Raw genomic sequence first — 22,056 nt, forward strand, 5'->3', positions numbered from 1 at the left:
TAAATTTCAATAAGAACAATAAAGGTAACCAGAAATACATGTAATCTGAGGCTTATGATAAAGCCTTGGTGCCTGCCTGCTAAAGGAGAGGAAGGATTTAGGAATGCAAAGGCCGGGTTCAGAAGGGCTGGGAATCTGGGAACCTGTGTATGAAATGGGCAGAGGGGTGTCCTTATGATATGGTGATCTCTAACCGTAAAAGTACTTTGTTGCTTTTTCATAACTGTATTTTGCTATTGTTATGAATTGCAGTATGAATAGTTGATATGCAGAATATCTGGTATTTGACCCCCCAAAGGGGTCACGACACACAGGTTGTGATCCACAGGTTGTAAACTACTGGTCTAGCTCCTTCTTGAGCTAGCTAAGTCTATACATATCCCATGCCTTAGGCAAGCCCACCTGCTTCTGGAGAGTGGGATGGATGAAGGCAATATTTACTGACTGGGGTGTTGGTGTATCTCCCAAAGAGTCCTGAGTTCAGCAGATACCAAATCCATATCATTGCTGCCATGTTTTATGCCCATTTCATAGTTCAAGGTGTGTATTCATACTTAGGAAAAAGGATCTAAGGCTCTGTCAAATTAAAATGGCAATATTGTCGGTGCTTAGGGGATATATGAGCCATAATCTGGCCTAGGTTGGAGGCTCCTTTGAAATAAAGCAGCCACTCTCTTAAGTTCTTATGGTCCTACTGTCTTGAGTAGTAGAAGCATCAAAGGAGTTTTTGGAACTATGGTCCTGCTTGGTCTTAACTGGCTCCAGCCAGTTGCTATGATAGAAATGTCATTAAATCTGTTTTTCAAGAGAAAATGGAAATCACATTTTAAAAAAATGAATCAGTGCTCCACAGTGTAAAAATACTGAAGGAGGGGAGAGAATATACCCCAGGGCTGGAACTGCATCCTGTCCAGGACAAGGGCACTTCCACCTTTTAGAGAGGGGCCTCAGTACCAACTGGAGATCAGTACTCACTCTGAAACACTCAGCTCTGTCTTGAGGTTAAGTACTCCCTTCAGTTCCAACTAAAACATACATGTTGTACTAGGTTCTGTGTCAGATTAGAAGACAAAACCCCAGTGAAATCACAGTCCTGTCTTCAAGAAGCTCATAGAGGTTTTACATGGCTACATAGTGGTATAATGTAACCAAGGCATGATTATTGCTAATTGGAAATTTTCCCCAATACCCTGCTGGGAAGACTTGCAATATAGTCAGCAGTGCTAATCTTTGGCAGTCTCAATGGTGACTGTAAGAGTCAGCTCATGGTTTGGTATACAAAAGCGTATCAGTGTATTGTGGAACAGAGAACACGTCTATTTGGAAAGGTCTCTTGAGGTTGGTATGTCATCCTGAGCATGACAGGTTCTATCTGGGTTTATTGTTAAATGTTTTGCAGTGTCCCAGTGCCCACTGTTGCAGACAGAGTGATGAATTAGTTTATGGTGGCATTTTCTTATGAGTTCTTTTATTTGGTATATTTTAAATCTGTGGTTTTATTCTAAATAATTTTACCTTGGTCCAAGGAGTGTCCTGGTTCATGAGAGGTAACTTTCAAAGTGGAATGTCTTTATTATCCATGGTAAGCTTCTTGGACCATATCTGACATGGTTTATATTGAAGAAATGATTAAGGATTGGCCAGTGATACCAACAGTTGTAGGAAGCTGGTAAATACAGGGTTGGGCCTTTTAAGTATATGATATCAGTCTGACTTTGGAAGAAGAGGACACTAGAGACAGAATTTGACCATGGAGTTGATAATTTAGTTACTTGTGTCCATGGATGAAACTTTAAATAAAAACATTAGTCACCAAAGTCTGCCTGGACATCCCTGATGGGCAAACTGGCTGTGAGAATTGTTAGGATCCTGTCGAAGCTCCACCTCACAGTTACCTGGCAACAGCCAGGTAGGTCTGGCCCACTAGAAAAGGGGCTGCTTGCCCCTCCTCTCTTAGCCTCTTCTTGCCTTTTATCCTCTTATCCTCTTGTCCTCTCTTGCCCTCTTGGGTTCTTCTCTCTCCTCTGCCCCCCCCCCCCCATGTGATCATGATTGACTTCCACTTCTTTTTCCTCTTCTCTGCCTTTCTCTGCCTCTACTACTCTTTTAACTCTCCTCTCCATGCCCTAAATAAACTCTATTCTATGCTATACCATCGTGTGTCTGTCCCTCAAGGGGAAGGGATGCCTCGGCATGGGCCCACTGAGGCACCCCCTTCCCCCACTTGCCCATAGAACATATTCTTACGCTGCTTTCTCTTTTTATCATCACAACAAGAATACGGGAGACTGTATGCTTGAATTTTCTTTGGTGACTTGGTTGTAGGCATCTCCTCTTTTGGATGGATCTTGGGCCTGTTCTTTCACTATAATAAAACTATGATCATAACATATTTTTTGAGCTCTTGGTTGACTTAGTGAATTACCAAAGCCAAGGAAGGCTGTGGGTAGACAGGGCAGTCTCCAGTGGCCTCAGACTGACACAGTTGTCCCACTTTTTCATTTGTAGTTCATTAAGAACAACTTTAATGTTCTGAGGGTAAAACACGCTGAGATAAGGAGGGCTGGCTAGGATAGCCTGGGCTATGTTTTCCTTACTCCTGTATACAGAATGTCCTTTATCCTGAGAGTCATTTCAGAGCATAAATCCCATAGTGGCTGCTTTGGGGGTGTTTCTTAGCTTGAGGCAGGGCAGGTGAGGCATCATCTGTCTTGGAAACAGTCCTGAGCCAGAGAGATTACCACACAGCGAATCTTTAGCTTGTTTTCCCCCTTGCTGACTGTCTATAAGCACTCAGTGTGCTTCATGTACCCTGTGTGTGCACAGCCTTTCAGTGATCTTAGACAAAATTCAACTGGTATGTGTTGGGGTTTTGTCTAAGCTCCACCCCACACCTACCTGGCAATAGCCAGGTATGCCCTGCCCCAGAGATCTATAAGAGGGGCTACTTGCTCCTCCTCTCTCTCTTTGCTCTCTGCTCTCCCACACTCTCTCACCTCTCTGCCCCTGGGGCTCTTCCCCCCTTCCACGTGGTCATGGCCGGCCTCCACTCTCCACTCTCTATTCTCTCTATTCTCTCTATTCTCTCTCTCTCTCTCTCTCTCTCTCTCTCTCTCTCTTTCTCTCTCTTTCTCTCTCTCTCTCCCTCTCTCTACCAGTAACTCCCAATAAACTCTATTCTATACCATGTCTGTGTGTGTGTGTGGTCCCTCAGGGGCAGAGGTACCCAGGCAAGGGCCCGCCTGGACATCTTCCCCCACACCGCCTAGCCACACTCACCTAACCCCCATACTCCCGCCTTTTAAGCCCTTTCATCCTGCTGCCGAAAGTCCTTCAGTATGTTGTGAAACTTACACATTAGGCACCTCCATATCTACAGCTGGGTCTAAAATGGAGGCAGTTTGGAGACACTCTTTACACTGTAGTTTAGCAAACTCATTTTAGTTGATAGGAGCAGTCTGACTTAGGCAGATGATGAATTAAAACTTAGTTTTGGGTCACTTTGGTTAAATGGCACAACTTTCCTTGATGGAATAAGAGATAAAATAGGGAAGATGAAATCCTGGTTTAGAATAAATAGAAATTCTTGCTGATCAAAACCGAAAAGTGTGAACAATTCTGAAGGAAGCCAAGCCAGGCAAACATCCTGTAGAGGCCAGTTCACCCCCTCCCCTGGCCTGCCTAGAGGTATAATCAAGGTCTTCAACTATGAAGAAACTCTGTGGCACCTAGCCCCTTTGCATATGAAATGAGGTGTTAGGGGAATGAGGCTGGAGGGCTGGTCAGGTGACTGAGCATCTCTGAATAAGGTGGCTGACAGGGAGGATGGATAAAGGACTGCAGCCAGGAAGTCTAAAGTTCCTTAGGGCCTGGTTAACTGGCTGTCCTCTCTCCTGAGAGACTAAGGGAAAGTGACTCCAATTTTTGGCCACTGAGTCTTCCCAGCGTCCTTGGAAGCTGGGGGCTCAGGGACGTGCTGAGTGATTGTTGCCTATTTTTGTTTCTGGGAATTAGAACTCCCTCTCCCTGGCGTTTTCTGCAGTAAGAGACTTCCTCCATCACCCAGTGGAGCCTCTCTGGTGGGGCAGATGAAGTACCTCCGTGCTTCTTCTTAGTCTCTCAGTGACTCTGCGTGAATATCTCGAGTGAAGGCGCTCACTCTGTGTATACAAAGACCGTCTACATGGAGACAGTTTTAGTTATTATGGGTTCCTTTCTTTTGTTAGACTGTTTTTTTCTTCTTTGGGGAATTTCTGCTGCTCAATATTATGTTTCTTTTTGAGAACATAATCTATTTTGGGAACATACAATCTATTAACATGGTGGCAGACAGGCTGATTGATGATCACAGAGGTTTACTTTGAAGCTGTTAGGACTCAGGTACCAAGAGTTTTAGCTTATGTCAGCTTTAGTCCTTAAAGCCAGCCTAAGGGATGGCGACTCTGGCTACCCTTATCTTGCAGATGACCAAACACATGCTTACTGTTTAGTCTCTTATATGAGGTAGGATGTGATGCACTCATATTGGACCTCTGTTTCCTTGAGCATCATTTAAGATACATCTCCACAATGAGTGTTTTGGGGAGGATGCTTTACTATACACTCCCAAAGGTTCACTGTGTTTTCTGTGTATCAACGAGTACTGCTCCTTTATGCTTTCATACTGAGTATGTATATTCATATGACTATATGGATATATTAACATAAAGATTACTCCAGAACCGTTCTCAAATTCTCAGTGGTCTTTCCACTTCTGCTGATTCATGAACATATTCTTCTCATAATGCCTTGATTCAATCTGGTTTAGCTTCTGTAGCAGAGACCTTGATTTTATGTCTGTTCACCCCTCTGTTTTCTGGCCTTTATTGTTCTTTGTTGCGAACGTATATAATTCTGTGGTTTCCATCCACCTCTTCTGTCTTGTTTTATGACTGTCTCTTACAGAATCCCAGGTTCCAGAACCATTAAATAATTGGAGTACCCAACAAGAATCAGCCCATTCTTTAAGACTGGAGTGTCCCCTCCTAGTGTGAGTAATGGGGAGGTAATAGACATAGAAATGCTTGTGTGTTGTGAGGTATTGTTAAGGAAGACAGAAAATAAAATAAAATAAAACGCAATCTTCCAAACATTTCTTTTCCAACGTCATACTGAGTGATGCTTTCCTGGCATTTATGCACAAAACAGTCACATGTAGAAATACACTGGATTCAACTTACAGGCTGTCCAGGTTCATCTCCCCCAAGGATTCTGAAGCCAAATCCAGACTCCATCCTCCGAAGGTGTACATCCAATTCCTTATAATCTGGACCTGGTATAAAGGAAACCCCATTGAGTAACGAATACTGCCTCTTCCCCACCTCCCAAGAAACAGAACACATCGATGATAAATTAATTGTGTGGATGTGATTAATGAGAGTGCTGTTAGTCCATGAAAGGCACAGAGAAGAGAAAAAACATGGTGGCCAAGAAGTATAGACGATAGATGTGCAGCGTAGTCCCTGGAATGTCACTGAGCAGCCGCCAACATCGCTAGGCCGTCTTCCACAGGGAGAGAGGACACAGGAATTTCGGAGAGAAAAAAAGTTGATGATACATCTTAATTTTCCAGAGAACATTTGGGTTGCCTTGAAGAAGCTTGCCTGCCTCCCTATGACTGTGAGGATGCTTGCTCTGATTACCTCAGAAAATGAGGGAGAGACCAGATGGCAAAACCTGTAAGTGTCTATTTAAGTACTGCCTAGTAAGCTGCTACAGTCTGCTTACAATCTGATGCATCCAGTGTTGGCCTCTGCTGTGTGTGTGTGTTATTATGTCTAATAGAAATTGTATCTTTTAAACTTGCAAAAATTAGAAAATAGACTTTAAATTTTGCTTCATGGGATTTAAGTAAACCTTTTTTTTTTTTTTTCTTTTTTGGTATGTTCCTTTACATACCAAAAGATACAGGCAGAGATCTATTTAGGACAAGAAGAATCCCCCCTCCCCCAGATATTTTAAAATACACAAGCCATTATGAGGTATTGATTTCATTAGCATCTTGAAAATAAATTAGATGAGGGATACCCATCTCCTGTCAGATTAAAAGAACAGAAATAGACCTTTAAGAAAGCTGGGAAACTCTCCTGAATGACATTTATTTTATTTCTAGAATAAACTAAAACAGTGAGAAACAGTTGACCCTTCAAGGGAATGTCGCATGTGTCTTTTGTGCAGTCTTTAGGGGAAGCGCATCAGTTATGACTGGGCTGTGGCTTTTTGTGTTCCTGTTATCATTACAGGATGCTCAGCAATCTGGAGAGATATTTATTAAGCTATCTGTGACTTAACAAATATTAAGCCGTTTCTGGGCTGTAGTAAGGCAGTATTAGGCATTACATGAACACAGTAGTTTTGAAAACAGAATGAGATTTTGGAGAATTCTTGTGGGACAAAAAGCAAAATCTCAAAAAGACTAAGCCACTTGAATATAGCATACTACAGGGCTGGAGAGATGGCTCAGCAGTTAAGAGCACTGGCTGTTCTTCCAGAGTTCCTGAGTTCAATTCCCAGAACCTACATGGTGGCTCACAACCATCTGTAATAGAGTCTAATGCCCCTTCTGGTGTGTCTGAAGACAGCTACAGTATACTCACATACCTAAAATAAATAAATACAATTTAAAACTAAAATAAATAAATAAAATTTAAAACTAAAAGAACATTAGTAGACAGGGGCTCTCTGAGTGATTGCACACACATTTGTCCCAGGCTGTCCAGTAAAGGGCTGTAGGCACAGCACACCAAATACAGCCATTCAAGGCTGGGCTTTGTAGCTAACCATCTGGGCCATTCTCAGTGAAAAATGAAAGACAAGCCACCCACTTCTGACATGGGGGCAAATGACAGCTGTCTGTGCTCCCTTAAGAGACTTGAACTGACTTATAAATACTATACAGGCGTATGCTGTTCAAGACTCACAAGCATTTGCATCTTTTATGCCCAAACATACATGTAACCAAGGTTCTTCATATTCAACTAATACTACAACACTGTCAAAGAAGAATAACCAGTTAGACTTCGTTAGTGAACCTTTAAAAACTGTGCAATCATTCATACTTTAAAGATGGGAAAAGTTAGAAGGGTTCAGTTATTAGTTAGATTTAGGTGGTAAAGAAATGGTAAAAGCTTTGCTGCATACAATACAAGACACAACGGTTTGAAAACTCAATAAGCCTTGGGGTATTATCTGGAGGCTGGTAGGACAGTCCTATAAATCCACAGCAGTAGGTTTCCCAAGGGTCAGAGGAATACACAGGGAAGAGGACAGATAATAGTCCAGCGTGGTCCGACCTCCACAAGCTGGTTAGGATACAGCTAGCCACATTAATCTCCTCTCTAAGTCACTTTATACTTGGGACACTCTCAACCATAGAGAAATGCAAGAATAGGGTAACATGCTTTTGTATTTAAAGACACAGAACTTTTTTCTAACTCTCCTTGCTCTAGCATGACTGGTGTGTGTACCCACCAGTGGGAAATTGTTCCTTCAGTGACATTGGTATCTGTGCGTACTGTCGGAGGAATGCCAAGACAGTTTTGCTGTATGCTACATCTGTTCAGAGATTTCCCCTATAAGAAAATGCTAAAATCATGACAGTCCCAGCAATGGAGTTTTGGGATGTGTCAGGTACAAAGGGCTTGGTTTATGTTGCAGAGCACTGTTGTAGGAAATAAGAATGCTTCCTTGTGAATGAATCAGGTTTTTTTTTTTTTTTTTAAGCAGAAAAAATTCTAGATTTTATTTGGTTTATTTAATTCTGAAAAACAGAGATGTTTAAGCAAGATAGTGGGCCTGCTTTTACTTTCTGACGGTCTTTCCCTGACAATTATAAGCCTATGACTTATAGTTACAAAAATTTAATTTATGTAGGCACAAATGTGTGAACACTATTGCCTGTAGAGGACTCAACACAGCACTGCATAGAGGGTACCAGGCCTGGAAACTTCAGACACACAAATAGCTGGAAAATAGTTTAAATGTTAGATTGTCTTGAGGTTTTTTTTTTTTTTTTAATAAATGCTTCTAGAAAGATATTTTTTCTTCTGTTTTATTTTCTCCTTATAAACTAATTGTGATTTTATGCACAAAGATAGGATGCAGTGTCCTTTGCCCTCCTGTTCTGTTAGCTTTGGGGAAGAGTTGATGGTTTTAATACATCACCATGGCTGGTCTTCTGATGACGGGCTCAGTTACCATATCAAGTTTTAATCTTTCCCCTTATTCATGTAGGTGGGGAGGTCCCAGGGCAAACACTTCCTTCTTCACCTCTGCCAATCATTATCCCCATTGTCCATCTTGTCTAGAAGGAAACTAACTGCACTTGGGAGCTCATCAGATAGAGGGGCCTGGCAGGTACCGAGTCTGCCCTGAGTCACTCAGGACGCTCCTCAGCCATGCCCACACATCTTTCTCTCTTCTGCTTCCTTGTTTGCTTTTGTTTTGTGCTTGTTTTAATTTTCTTCTTCTCCCTCAGCTCTTTGGGAAAGACTATGAGGGACTCTCTTCAGATGCTGCCCGAGGAAACAGTACATGGGGGGTAGTGGGATGGGCTGAAAGGAGACGGGAGATCTCTTGGACATTGTGTTCAGTGAATTAGCCATGGACAGTGCTGCATCTTTCTTAGAAGAGGGGTCCCAGTTCATACAGGCATTAAGAAACAAAGCGCTTTATTATATTCGTCTGACGGGATTCTGTGTGACCTTTGAGGAAAGCTAGCCAGAGGGAATGCACAAGCTCTAATTTATCCTGGGCTCACACCAGTCTTATAAAAGCTCACATTCAAAGCACAGTAAACAAAGCCAGGTGTGCTGGTGCAAAATTAATCCCAGCACCCAGGGGCGCAGACACGGGCGCATCAGTAGGAATTCAAGTCACAAGACAGGGACACACAGTGAGGCCTTCTCAAAAAAGTAGTAAATGGTATCAGGACAATCTCCCGCATAACAAAGGACAGCAGAGTTTTCAAAGCTGGTTCCTGTTTGTATTAAGATTACAGGACATTTCACACGTTAAAGAAGTATGCCTTTGAAAAGGATGTTTGAGAGGATGTTTTAGAGCGGCATTTGCAGTGGGTTGATTGGGCACATGGGATGCTGCTGTAATCATGTCTGTTGTATTTTGGTAGTTGAATCCCTTTTATGTGTTAATTAAACAAAAGTACTGTGCCTTGTTATCACATTTGGTACAAGAGCTTTTATTTATTTATTTTTCCCTATTGAGAAGACTGATGATGTTTTTTTGGTTTTCTCTCATAAAGAGATCTAGGAGGATGGAGAAAGGAATGAGGAATTGAAGGGTGCTGTTAAATATATGCTCGGGTTTGGATTTTCAGCCACTCTAGAAACTGAATGAGGTAGAAAAGAATTAATTGGTTTTGATCACCGGAATCAAACATTATAAGCAGCTGATATATTTGGCTTTAAAGGAATCTCTCTTCTTTACCTTCTCCTCTATTCCTTTGGTAATAAGATAGTAGCCTGACAGGCCCCTTCCCCCATCTCCTCTCCCCTCCCCTCCTCCCTCTCTTTCTCTCAGGATTTCTCTGTGTAGCCCTGACTGACCCAAAACTCACTCTGTAGACCAAGCTGGCCTGAAACTCAGCCTCTGCCTCCCAAGTGCTGAGATTAGAGCCATGTGCCACCACGCCTGGCTTGATTACTGAATTCTTTAACGTCCTTATATCCTTTTAGTAACAAAATTGAACAGATTTTTGCTCTTCTTCCATTTGATTGATTTCTGTAGTCACTGATACTGCTGATTTATGGTCTTGGACTCTAAAGACACACCCTAAGCAAGGTAAGTTGTGTGTGCTTTGTGTGACCCTCCGTAGCTACGATCATTTTGTCTGGCTGACCTGCCTTTGATAATTTGATGAAAAATTATTTTAACTACGTAAGAAATTTTATTTAAGAGAGCTATGTTGAATATAGTCATGGTTTTCTTTATTTTGATAATTTACATATACGCTTGAAACATTTGGATTGGTTCTTTCTTTAAAATTTGAGTCACACATTAGAATAAGGTATCCAAACTAATAACTTTTATCTTTTATGTTTTTGATGTGAAGTATGACTCTGTACATATATCAAGATTACAAGCTGTTGGGCAACCTTCTCCTCTTTTATTTTAAAATAAAATACATTTAGACATTGAGATTTTTCAAGAAGTATATTTTCTGAGTCCACATTAAGTCCCGATTTCCATTTTAAACATAATTACTAGGCCTCATTTTCTCCCTGGGCATAAGATATTTTTAAACATGACAAGGATTTTATAGTCAGCAGCTTAGTCAGATGTAAGAACAGCCACAGTCTAAAGATTCAGACCAAGCTAAACACTTACTTTAGACAGCATTTGGATGCTAAGCAGTATCTTTTGTGTTTTGTACATACTCAAAGAATGACAGAGAAACTTAGGGAATGAGTGATCTCCAGTGCGCATACTCTCCAAGGGGTGTTAGAGCAGGCTGAGGTGGATAACGAGCTGTCACCATGGAAATGCACTAGGATGTGTGCTGAGGCCCATGGATATGAAGCCGAGCTGTTACTAAGGAACACTGCTGTCTACACGCTCTGAGTGTGCAGGACTCAGATCCAGCAGTCTAACCAGATGCCCAGAGGGTCTCGTTAGGAACGTGAGAGGGAATGGAAGTCTAATTCTTCTTTTTCCTCCTTTGTGTCTACGACGTTCTATATTATAGCTTACATCATAAACGATGATGTAATTTTGGGAGAAATGAGTTAAAAAATCCAAAGCTATAATATTGCACCTTAATTTAAAATAGTATCAAAATACATTTTGTAACTAGTATTTTTTTTTAAAAAGTCAATAAAGGTTTTTAATTAAGCTGAAAATAATTTCAATCTATATTAGCAATGCCTTTAATAAGTTTTTTTGGGAAGGGGAAATATTTAACTTTCTTCTCCTGAGATATTCTACCTTCTTATTTCCATTTATCTGGCTAAAATAAAATATAAATTATAGGAGTTAATATTTCCAAGCAGCCACTTAAAATTTTTTAACAGATATCAATTTCAGTAATACATATAAACAATTATCCAAATACCATCTTAATATAAAGCAATTAACAAGGGTTATTTTTGAACTAAGTCTGGGAAATCCAATGTGGATATTACACATATTTGAAATTCATCTTCATGAGCATTTTAGTAGCTAGTAGCCGCTCTACTGGGCAGCACAGATCTGTCTAATCTGATGGTTTTCTTCAACAGGTGGTTCTAAGTACAGTGTTGTTTTAGTAACACTTTTATGACTTTTTATCTTTTGTTGCAAGCACCCAGACCCAGTGATGAAGCTCACTCTCTGTCCTGAACATATGTGAATATGTAGGTGAGTTAATTGTACCAGTAAATATTACATAGTGAAAAGTTGATACTGCTCAGGAGAATGATTGGTCACACAAAGTGGAAGACGTGTGTTCACAGAACTGTGAATTCTGAATACTTGCCAGAGGAATCCATTCGAAAACTGGTCCTGGGTGGCACTTGTTCTGGATGGGAAAACGGGGAATTAAAGTTGAAATTCATTTATGGCATTTTAAAATTCATCTTTATTTTCTGTTTTGTTGATACTGCAACTCCCCCAACCCAAATCTCGTGCTCATGTTTATACTTTTTGATCACTTCTTCCTAAAATCTATGGAAGTTGGTGGATAAATTTACCTGCCTATGTGTCAGTATGTATGTTCATGTATTCTTACATACATGAAAAAATATGGATTCTTTCATGAGCACAGAAAAATACCGTTTCCAAATATCATTGTATTTTTATGTTCAACATGAGACTGTTTATTTGGAAGTATGTCAATTCAGAACCCAAAATCTATGTAGCAAGAATCCTTTGAAACCTTATTATGATACTTTTTCATAAAACACTAAAATGGAAAGTGAATATTTCAATCATGATCACACTGTTTTAATACCAGTCCAAATATTTTGAAATTCCTAATAATTCGGATAGCTGAAGTTACGCCTGAGCAATTCAGTTAAGCAGGCATCATAGACCCTGCATGGGAATAATGACTTGGCCTACAACATATCCAACAACATAAATTCCTTAACACCAAAACCATGAAACACCTTTTAAATGTAGGAATGTCTCACATTTAGAATTCTAGGACCCTGGAGCTCCTAGTTCTCTGGACTGGAAGTTTTTGGAGACCAGCTGCTCTCACGGGGTAAGGAAGGATGGATGCAGGTCCTCCCTACACCCTCACAGATGTGCTGAGGAAAATGCAGACTGTATTGGGAATTATTAAATGCATAGAAGATGACATTACTAAACTGTCCCTTGAGATTTCATCTGCTTCCCAAAGCTGCAGGGGCTGCCAGGCTGTGTCCTTCCAAAAGTCCTTCACTGTGCAGATGGTAAGAGAAGCTCATGGTGCTGAGAGACTCACGGACCTCGTTCTGTATTTTATCTTCAGGGTCATTTTCGGGAAATAAAAAGTTGCATGAAAATATCTTTTTTTGTTTTTAACTTGCTTGTAATTAAAACTCGCTATCTAATAATGTGTTCTCTGTCTACTACCACCGTGGAAACAGCATCCAACGGTTCTGTGGTCTCCCCTCTTTGCCCTCCTTTTTGCCTTCCTTCTTTTCTTTCTTCTTGTAGACAAGGAAGACTATGTAGCCCAGGCTGACCTCAAGCAGGATTTCCCTGCTTCATCCTCTCTGGTGCTGAGTCCAGATGCATGTGCTACCACTCCTGTTCACAGGGGTACAATTTCTCGCTTACAATCTCCAGGTATTCTTCACCTTCCTCTACGGTTCTTTCTATAGACGCATTCCTAAACCATGTGATGGGGTTTAACCTGAGGCATGCACATAAACTTCTTGCCAATAAACACCCAGCCAAATAAGGATTATGTTAGGATGACCAGAGATTCATCTGAGAGTGGCAGGATATCACTGCCTTTATGATGAACTTAATATAGCTTATCATATTGCCAACAATTTGCTGAAAGTTACTACCAAATCCTTCAAGGCTAGAAAACAAACTGTTGATAAAATAATTGCAAAATTTTCTTGCAAAAAAAAAATCCTCCTCCTAATGTTTAATATGTAAGTCAGTTTTAAGTTGGGATACATTTTAAGAACATTATTATCACAGTCATGTAAATGATTACATAGCTATGATATGTAATCACATATATGATTATTCTTTATTAAAGTATATACAGGGACAACCTAAGACTATTCAAGCAGGTTGAGGGGAATGAAGCCCAGAACATCTAATGCTAGGCTACCATGACTTTCTAATAGAGCTCTATTATAGGGAGCACTATAAACACAAATGTTTTACTGACAAGTTAAAAAAAAAGTTACAATCAGACTTAATTTGATTGTTTCAGTCTGGAGCGCAAGTTCTTTTGCATAGTGGGCTAGCCTTGCCCAGTGGGGCATAGGGATCATGCCTGCCAGGTAAGCTGTGTAAAGACAAATTGGTTTTCTAGGAGGATTGCTCCTTTTTTAGAGAGGCTTCATGTTTACTGTGGCGGTCCAGGATTTTGAATTAGAAATGTCCTGTCATCAGAAAGATAGAGCCATGTCAGGGGTGGAAGGTTACTCCCTTCTAGATACTGCCATTAGTGTAAAACTGACACTTTATATTATCATAATCTCACTAGAACTTACCTGTTCTTAGCAATTAAATTCCATTTACTGAATCCCTGATGGACTCATATTTATTTATAAGAGTACTTTGGGTTGCACAGGGAACCTGTACTAACAATATTCTTGACACTGAAGAACTCTTAGATAAGGGCAAAGTTTTGGGTCCAGTTTTCACAGTTTTCTGCTCTTTTACTCTTCATCTAACTTCAAAGGCACCAAGCTTTAAATTACCAAATACAATAAATTCACAAACCATGACACTGTATCTAATCCCACAAACACAAGAAGCTGTGCTGTAGCATAATGTTTATCTCACTGTCTATATTACTAGCTCATGTCATGGTGATTTCTTAGTTTAAAAGGAAGCTGATAAATATATAGATGTATCACAGTTTCCTTGACAGCTTCCTAAAGATACCATTTTTGGAATCACATTTCCGAACTAATCAAGATCTATGTATCAAAAATGGCAAACACAGCTTTAATGGATTTATCGACCTCATTTTCCAAAATGTTACAAAAGCAAAGTGATATATTAGAAGTGCCAACTAAAAAAGACAGTCCCTCCCACAGGTCAAATCATAAACATAAATCACACCAGGGATTGAGTGATAAAAGGCAGAGAACATTTACATTTACAGTACAGTTGAGGGTATTAAATTATAATGTGCTATATTTTCTCTCGTCTTATGATTCCGATGTAAAGTCACAGGTAAGAGTGTCTGAATACTTTTAACATCTCATCTTGTTTTAATAGCTCACTAAAACAAGACTGTGCTTAAGAGAACACGTACCAGAGGTAATTAAGGGTGCGGACCACCATCGCTGTCTAGGCCAATGGACAAGGGCTAAGGCCCACGTTCAGTTGCAAGTGTGCTCCTTGGGTGGCAAAATACACTTTTATGATGACTTAAATACCTGCCTGCATTCGAGCCCTCCGTGCATTTGTCCTTTCCCGTGTGCAGTATCAAGCACTGGATCCCATGGGGAAGGGGTCCTGGGGTCAGGCCAGCTCAAGTGAAGGACTCACGTGCTTGAGGCCTCTCATTCTGAGCGCTGGGGAAGACCACTGTCTTGTGTGATGTGGCCACACCAACATCACTTTTCTGAGTCTCTGGGAGTGTACTGTGGTAGATAGTGTCATTTTGATGACATATTTGCCGAATGGCTCTTTGATTAGGATGGGAGGCATTGCAAACTCCACCCACTGTTCACCAATAACAAGGAAGGAGCCCATCCTTGGGAAATATAAGTCCCTGTCTGGGAACAGCATGAACTGTGTGTGTATTACACAGAGCAATGGGACAGCGCAATAATGAATAACTAAAGGGAAGGGGAGAAGCCCTAGTGGCAGCCACATTTGACTACCTTGATCTGTTATCGGTCACAATTTCATTTTGGGCGAGCTACTGAAAAACATTTGCATCTCTATTAGGCTTGTTTCTGACCTGTGGGTACTTCTGCTGGCCAGGTGGTTTATTAGGTTTCTAATTTCTGGAAAAAAAAAAGTCAGTGGTGTGAGCTATTCCTGGAGAAATTTCAGAGAACTTCTGTTTTAAAGATGTCCTCAGACAGATGGGCCCTTGACGTGTCTATGATCATATTCTTGAGTGATATCACGAAGGAGTGTGGACAAGTTCGACTTCTTAAATTGTTATTTATAGTAACCAAGGTTCAATGCGAAGAGGAAAAAAATAAGTATGGATGCTTTCAGTGGTAATTCATTTCTGCTCCAGTGCGAGGGACAGGCAGTGAGGGAGAGTATCAGGGGCTGAGGCTGCCCACTCACTGCTCCAGTTTGGACCCTCTCTTCTGCTTCAACTGCATTTTGGAGTGTGCTCAGAAAATCTCCTTATGACTTGAAATTGAAAAGCTAAACTCGCCGGGCGGTGGTGGCACACGCCTGTAATCCCAGCACTCTGGGAGGCAGAGGCAGGTGGATTTCTGAGTTCGAGGCTAGCCTGGAACTACAGAGTGAGTTCCAGGACAGCCAGGGCTATTCAGAGAGACCCTGTCTCAAAAAAAAAAAAAAAAAAAAAAAACAAAAAAAACAAAAAAAACAACAACAACAACAACAAAAAAAACAAATCCAAAACAAACAAACAAACAAGCAAAACCCAGAAAAGTTAAACTCAAAAGTAGACTAAACCTGGCCTTAGAAAAAGAGAGGTAGTAAGAGAAGCCTCTCCCGTCCTCAATCAAGCTGCCTTAGAATAGCTGAAGCTTTATGCTCTAAGAGCCCAAAGTAAGCAGCACTCGCTTGCTTCCGGAAGCTCTTCATGTTGCCTTGCCAGCTCGATGATTGGCATCTGTTGTTATCTAGATACAACCTTTCCCAGGGGGGCAGAGACAGGCAAGATTAAAAGTGCCTTTCAGTGCAGGACTTATGTTGAATTGAATTTAGCCCCGTGTGTTAAGAACTCAAATGGTAATGGCCTGATACAAACTGTGACAAACTTCCTAATGTAGTTTTTCACTATTTAAGTTTGCCATGTTTAAGATCTGAACATATCTACAATTTTAGATATGGGGGCAGGGGTATGGTGTTCACTGGAAATTTGATTACCAAAACAAGTCACCTAATTAGTCATCCTAAGACTTAGAGAAAAAACTTGTAGAGGCAAAAACTTTATTAGTTAAATAAATTACTTTTTATTTAACTAATAAAGTTAGTTATTTATTAATAACTGGACTAAGTAACTGGAAACATTTTTCTTAATTTTAATGTTAAAACTTATTGCCAGGACCTATACAGTAGAAATACATTTTTTTCTTAGCTAGGATGGCTATTTCTTGAATAGGCCATGCAGTAGATGAAAGTTATATGATTCATCACTCAAATAAGGATGGTATCTGGAGAATGACAGAGAATCTATTAATAACCATAACAGGACAATTAAGATCAGGGCACCCCAGGAAACTCAGTGGTGGTTACCCCACATGGTTTCATTGGTCACTATCAAAAACCTTTTTCCATTGGGAAATACGGGGTTGGGACAAGGCTAGCACCACACATACAGAAGAACATGTCGGGGAGCAATGCAGCAGTAAGGGATTTTAGGAATAACTTTCCACTCCCTGTTAGAAACTTCATACATAGCCGAACATCAGAAATGCTTGCAAACAGGACACTTAAGCTGCTGCTTTTGTGCTTGCAAAGTTCCTTCCTTAATGAGGTTCATCAGAAAAGGCCACAATAGCATGCTTATCCAAGGGCCAAGGTGGGCGTGTACACAGAGCTGGGAAGCTACCCACATCTGCAGTTATTTTGGCTGTACTGCTGCACACATTCACATCCCGATGTTATTAGTTACTGTGTTCCACAAGGCAGTCTTGTTCAGAAACTGTTTCTCTATGTATTTCACCTTAATTTTCTAACCAGACACAAGTTCTTGTGAATTTTCTCTCGAGTGCCTTCCAGAGTTTTAGACGCACATTGAGTGTCTCATACATTCTTGAGGATTGATGTCTGCATGATGCCCTTGGGGGGGCATCTCTGGGCATTGTGCTTTCAAACAAAAGGCACCACCTGCCTGTGGGTAGAGGCTTTTCTTATTTTCTTTCCTTTTTTTTTCTGGTGTCTCCTCATCTTAGAACATCTCATGAACATCAGAGGTGGTCCTGGCGCCCTCTCACATCCCCCCACTTGTCATACTTTGCTTCTCGGGCTCTGCCTACCTATGGCTGCCTTTCTTTGTTTAAAATCAGTTTCCCCAAGGAACACATCTTTATTGAGATGTCCTGGGCACGTACATTAAACTGTCAACTTAATCTAATTAGGAGTCAAATGAGGCACAGCAGAATTTACATCATTTGATAAATTTCCATCATTTACAGGGAGAATGGTGACTTGAATCCAAATAGTTCTTGACAATTTATGGAACCCAAATATTCTACAGCTCCGTAGAGGCCAGGTTGGTAGATGGAGGGGCACCCCTCTGCTTGGAGACTGCGACCCAGTTCCAGTGTGAGAACAAGAATCTCAGTATGTCCTGGCAGGGTTGTAAGGGAGGATTAGCAGGATCTGCACCAAACCAGGGAAACTTCAAAGGGTTTTACAGATTAGAGTAGGCTTCTATTCTGAACTTTCCCCATTCTTACTAATTGTTTTCTCTCAGGAAGCAACCCGCAGGCAGAAGAATCTCAGTAGATCCAAACTTGAAGCTCATGGACAGGATTCAAAGGAATGCGTACAGAAGAAGGGTTTAGCAATGAAAAGTTGTCAATCTGGACTCTTATTTGGGCTTGATATACTTCCTGATCATTGTGTGAGGTGAGTCTCAGGCTGGGCTTTCCTATCATCAGCTACGCTTCTCAGAGCATCGCCATTACAGCTGTTTGGGAAGCCGAGGAGTGTGTGTGTGTGTGTGTGTGGGGGGGGGGGGTTGCTAGTTTAAAGCTGGCTTGGGCAATTTTGTGGGATTGTCTAAACAAACCAAAAAAGGCATCACTCTAAAAATGTGAGAGACTGAGACGTTTTACTATTTGGAAATGGGCAAGGCAGAGAGGACCAAAGGCTGGTTGCTTGCACAGAAAGCCCTCAAGGCTGGCTCCTCCACCTTCAGGGACAGAGCTTTTCTTATCCTCACATGGGTTCTGGGTTTCATTCACACCCCAAGGAGTGTTAGGAAGTAACCTGGTGGGAGGGAAGCATAGGAGGGGAGGAGATGAGCTTCCTGAGAGGAGTGACCCGGAAACCATGGCTGGGACCTTGAAACCTTAGAGGGTTGATGGACACAGGTGGGTGGGCTTTGCCCTGGTGTGGGCTCAGGCTCTGGGGGAGGGGCTGTTGTTCTTGCTGCTGCTGCAGCAGACTGATAAAAAGCTCCCTGGGGGTGGGGTGGGGTGTGGCAAAGGAAGATACCAGAGACTGAGGTGACCGCTTTGCTCAGATCCAGGATGCTACAGGGGAGGAGGAGGAGAAGGAGAAGGGCAGGGAACAGAAGTGGAAAGGCTGATGCTCCTTACAGAAATCCTTATTGCTTTGGGGTTGAATAATGGTCATGGACAATTCTTGATCAGAGACTGAGGGCATGACTGTTTTAGGCACTCTCAGACAGACGACGCTGGAAACAATATAAGCGTGGCCTCTGTGCCGAATCAGCCAGCTCTGCCATTTTTCTGGTAACTAAATAAGGATAGAAGCAAAAGACCAATAAAGGAACAAAACCAGGAGGAAGCAACTCCTCACAGCCCCTGAATGCAATTAAGTACACCAAGGACTTGGGGATGACCCCGTAGTCCTGAGATGTGTTTTGTCTATAAGCAGGGGCATCTACTCAGTTTCACCTTTGTTTCTTTCCCCCATTAAATTTGCTAGACCAGGGCATACTGTTCATTACTGGTGTCTTGGGACAGTGCTGAGAGCAAAGTATTCACTAAATACTTGAGTGTTGAAGTAGAAATATAGTAAGGGATGGGTTGATAGCTCTGTGGTCTTTTTTTCTCCCAATTTAATGAGCACCAGAAATGCAAATTTATACCCTTCATCCTTCAGTTATAACTGCCCACTGGGCTCTGACTTTAATGTCGCAGATGCTCTGCGAACACAACCCTCTAAAGATATTTCAGTCATTTATGCAGAGAAGGCAGAACAAAACCCAGTAAATTGGATGTAACTGATTATTTAAAAGTGTGTGTGTGTGTGTGTGTGTGTGTGTGTGTGATGAAAATGATTTCTCAATGGCCCGCTGTCCTAACCACCAAAATTACTTCCATGAGCTGTTATAGAGGGTGGGGGAAAGGTGTAACATTTGCTTTTCCCTTGACCAGCTGGGTGCATAATTCTGAGTCCCTGAACTCATCAAAGGAGCAGGTGGCTTCAAGATCCCCTGAGACCACACAGGGCTGAGAACTTCCCATTCACAACGTAATGAAGTTGGAGTTTATCTCCTGGTATGGTGTTGAAGCGAAGGGAAGGAAGCCAGCAGACTGTGAAGGAAGCATTGGGGACCAAGGCCTTTGAAATACGATTGCTTCCTCTACAGTTTCTCGGGTTCTTATTATTCAGTGTCGTGTTTATACACCCAAACCATTTAGCTCCCATAGAGGAGAGGAAGGGACACAACAAAGATTCCAAAGGTCTTCAGACAAGGAAACAAGCACATGCGCAATCGGGGCACATTGAAGGCAGAAGGTTCAGGCTGCAATGATTGGCTCCTGCTTCTCCCTGCTTTGAGGATGAATTGATACATGCCTCTGAGTTGGAAAGACTTGCCTGTAATTTTATTTTACTCAAGACCTGGACTGCTCCAATGACTGCCTTCAAGCCTCTAAGACAATAACATTTAAGCTTTAGATTCAAGGTCAGCTTGAATGGATTAGAAGTTCCAAACATTGCTTTATTTTATTTTGTGACTTGAATCAAAGTAGGAACCCAACCCCATCCTCATTTCTTCAGGGACTTAGGAGCAGATGCAATTGAAACCCCAGAGATAGTCTTAGGAACAACAGGCTCTTGAAGCCAATGAGTATAGAGACTGGTTAGATAGGAAGGCACTAAGTTCTGTCCCACATCAATCTGTAGCTAATCATAATATATATTTAAACTTAGGTAAAAGATAGAGTCTTAAATGTTCTTATTATAGATATCTTTTCTTTGCTATGCTAATTATCCTGATTTGATTATTCTACGAGATGTACATGTATGGAAACATTCACACTATACCTCATAAAAATTAAAATGCAATTACACAAAAGAGAACCAGGCTTGAAGGACAACCATAGAACAGCTGTCTTACTCTGGAGATACCTTTGAGCCTCAGAAGGTAAAATCACGCCACCAGATCATTCAGCTCCCAGGTATCCCCCAGGCTGGTGTTGGCCACTATCAATGTACCCTTGCTTTACATGCTGTCACTTACGCCTACTTTCATAAATGGCTCTCGATTTCTCGTAGAGCTCATATGGATCAGGCTTCCGTGGGTCAAAGGCCTCTGTTGAATCAGGAAAGGAGCTCCTGTGAAGGGCAGGTGGGAAGGGCAGGTTCTGTGGGACGGCCGGAGCAGATAAACTTGTTTGAGGACTGCCTTGGTTCTCCCACCGGTCCATCATCTAAAAGAAAAGGAGACCAGAGAATGTGACTGATGGTGGTTTCAGCATGGGTATGATCCCTGTTACCTTTATAAAAGACCCCCTTGCCTTGTGGACTTTTGCCCCCAGGAAGAGTTTGGTATACATAGCATAACCCTGTTTCTATGGGTGAATGTAACACAGATTTCTGTAAGTAAAAGTAATGACTGGGGTTGGAAGCAAGCTTATGGAACCTTGCCATGTATTAGCTAGGAATCTATGGTAAACTTTTCATTTCTCTAATTTTTTCTTTATAAAATAGAGCACGCATCCCAAGCAACTTAAGTGCATGTTCAGAAAGAGGGTAATACTTGTCTTAATGTAAGGTGGTCTCAAGTTATTATACTTCTCTAAACCAGAAATCAAAGTAGTCTTTGCATATTCATTTAACATCTTTGTAGATGCCCACCATCTCTTAGAACATCTCATCCCTTGCCCACTTACAGCTGATGATTCCATTGTTTCCTTTAAAGAGATGTGTATGTGTAGGAGGACTGCCTGGAACCAATGAACTGCAGTCTTCTAGGAAGTCTTATACACTGTGGGTGTCGGAAGGACATGCTGTGGGTAAAAGTAATGATCCCTCTGCCGATCCCACCCATCTGGAACTGTGGTAGGGGTCAAAGTTGAAACTAAATATAGCAAACTTGGAAAAAAGTAGGTTATTGACTTTTAATTCAGGGAGACTGGATTTAAATTGTTTTCTGTATGGGGATCCTGCCAAAGCCTTCATTCATATTTTTTTATAGCTAGCAAGGATGAGTTCAGCTGCCTTACATTAAATATAACCTCTAGAAGCACAGACAGGGTAATTGGCTTGCCTGAGGTCCAGCAACAGATCTTGGTCAGAACCAACTTAAACTTCTAACAGGGCTATTTGGTTTAAGCCATAACATTTTGGGAACAAATCTTGTAAGCATCATAAAAATCAAATCTAATTTTATGCTTGCAGACAGGGGTTTTTACTTCTACTTAGTAAAAACCCTTAAATGTGTATTTCAAACTTAATAGAAACATTTATATAGGAAGAGAGTTTTCTTTTCATCCGTCATGGTGACTTTGCTATGATGTACCAGGTCACAGTTGTGCTTCTAAAGGCATAGCTTTTAAAAGTGATCAGTTTGACTGCTTTTAGGTGCCACCCAGATACATTTTAGCTGTGACTTCTCAGTCCTGATTCTTAAGACAATAAAAACTAAAAAGTAAATATATTAGAAATATATTCTAAGATGTGTTACCATCCCACTTGTCAAAATGGGACTTCGGGAAACGCACCCCCCTTCATCTTTTACTGGGGGTTTTCTAATAT

General features: G+C 41.3%; 1 protein-coding gene across 2 annotated transcripts in view; it reads right to left on the bottom strand.

Moving 5' to 3' along the window:
• Magi2 (membrane associated guanylate kinase, WW and PDZ domain containing 2) overlaps positions 1–22,056 on the bottom strand; it is a 1,455,128-nt gene that overhangs the window by 147,954 nt on the left and 1,285,118 nt on the right. Inside the window, exons 12-14 of one of the 2 annotated variants that reach the window (XM_052173110.1) lie at positions 20,540–20,729; positions 11,510–11,551; positions 5,220–5,311 (exon numbers count right to left, since the gene is read on the bottom strand). In XM_052173110.1, the coding sequence (XP_052029070.1) occupies positions 5,220–5,311; positions 11,510–11,551; positions 20,540–20,729 (324 nt within the window). The remainder of the gene's footprint in view (positions 1–5,219; positions 5,312–11,509; positions 11,552–20,539; positions 20,730–22,056) is intronic. The other variant, XM_052173111.1, reaches the window with a different exon arrangement.

Source organism: Apodemus sylvaticus, chromosome 2 (genome assembly GCF_947179515.1).
Source record: "Apodemus sylvaticus chromosome 2, mApoSyl1.1, whole genome shotgun sequence".
NCBI classification, from domain to species: Eukaryota; Metazoa; Chordata; class Mammalia; order Rodentia; family Muridae; genus Apodemus; species Apodemus sylvaticus.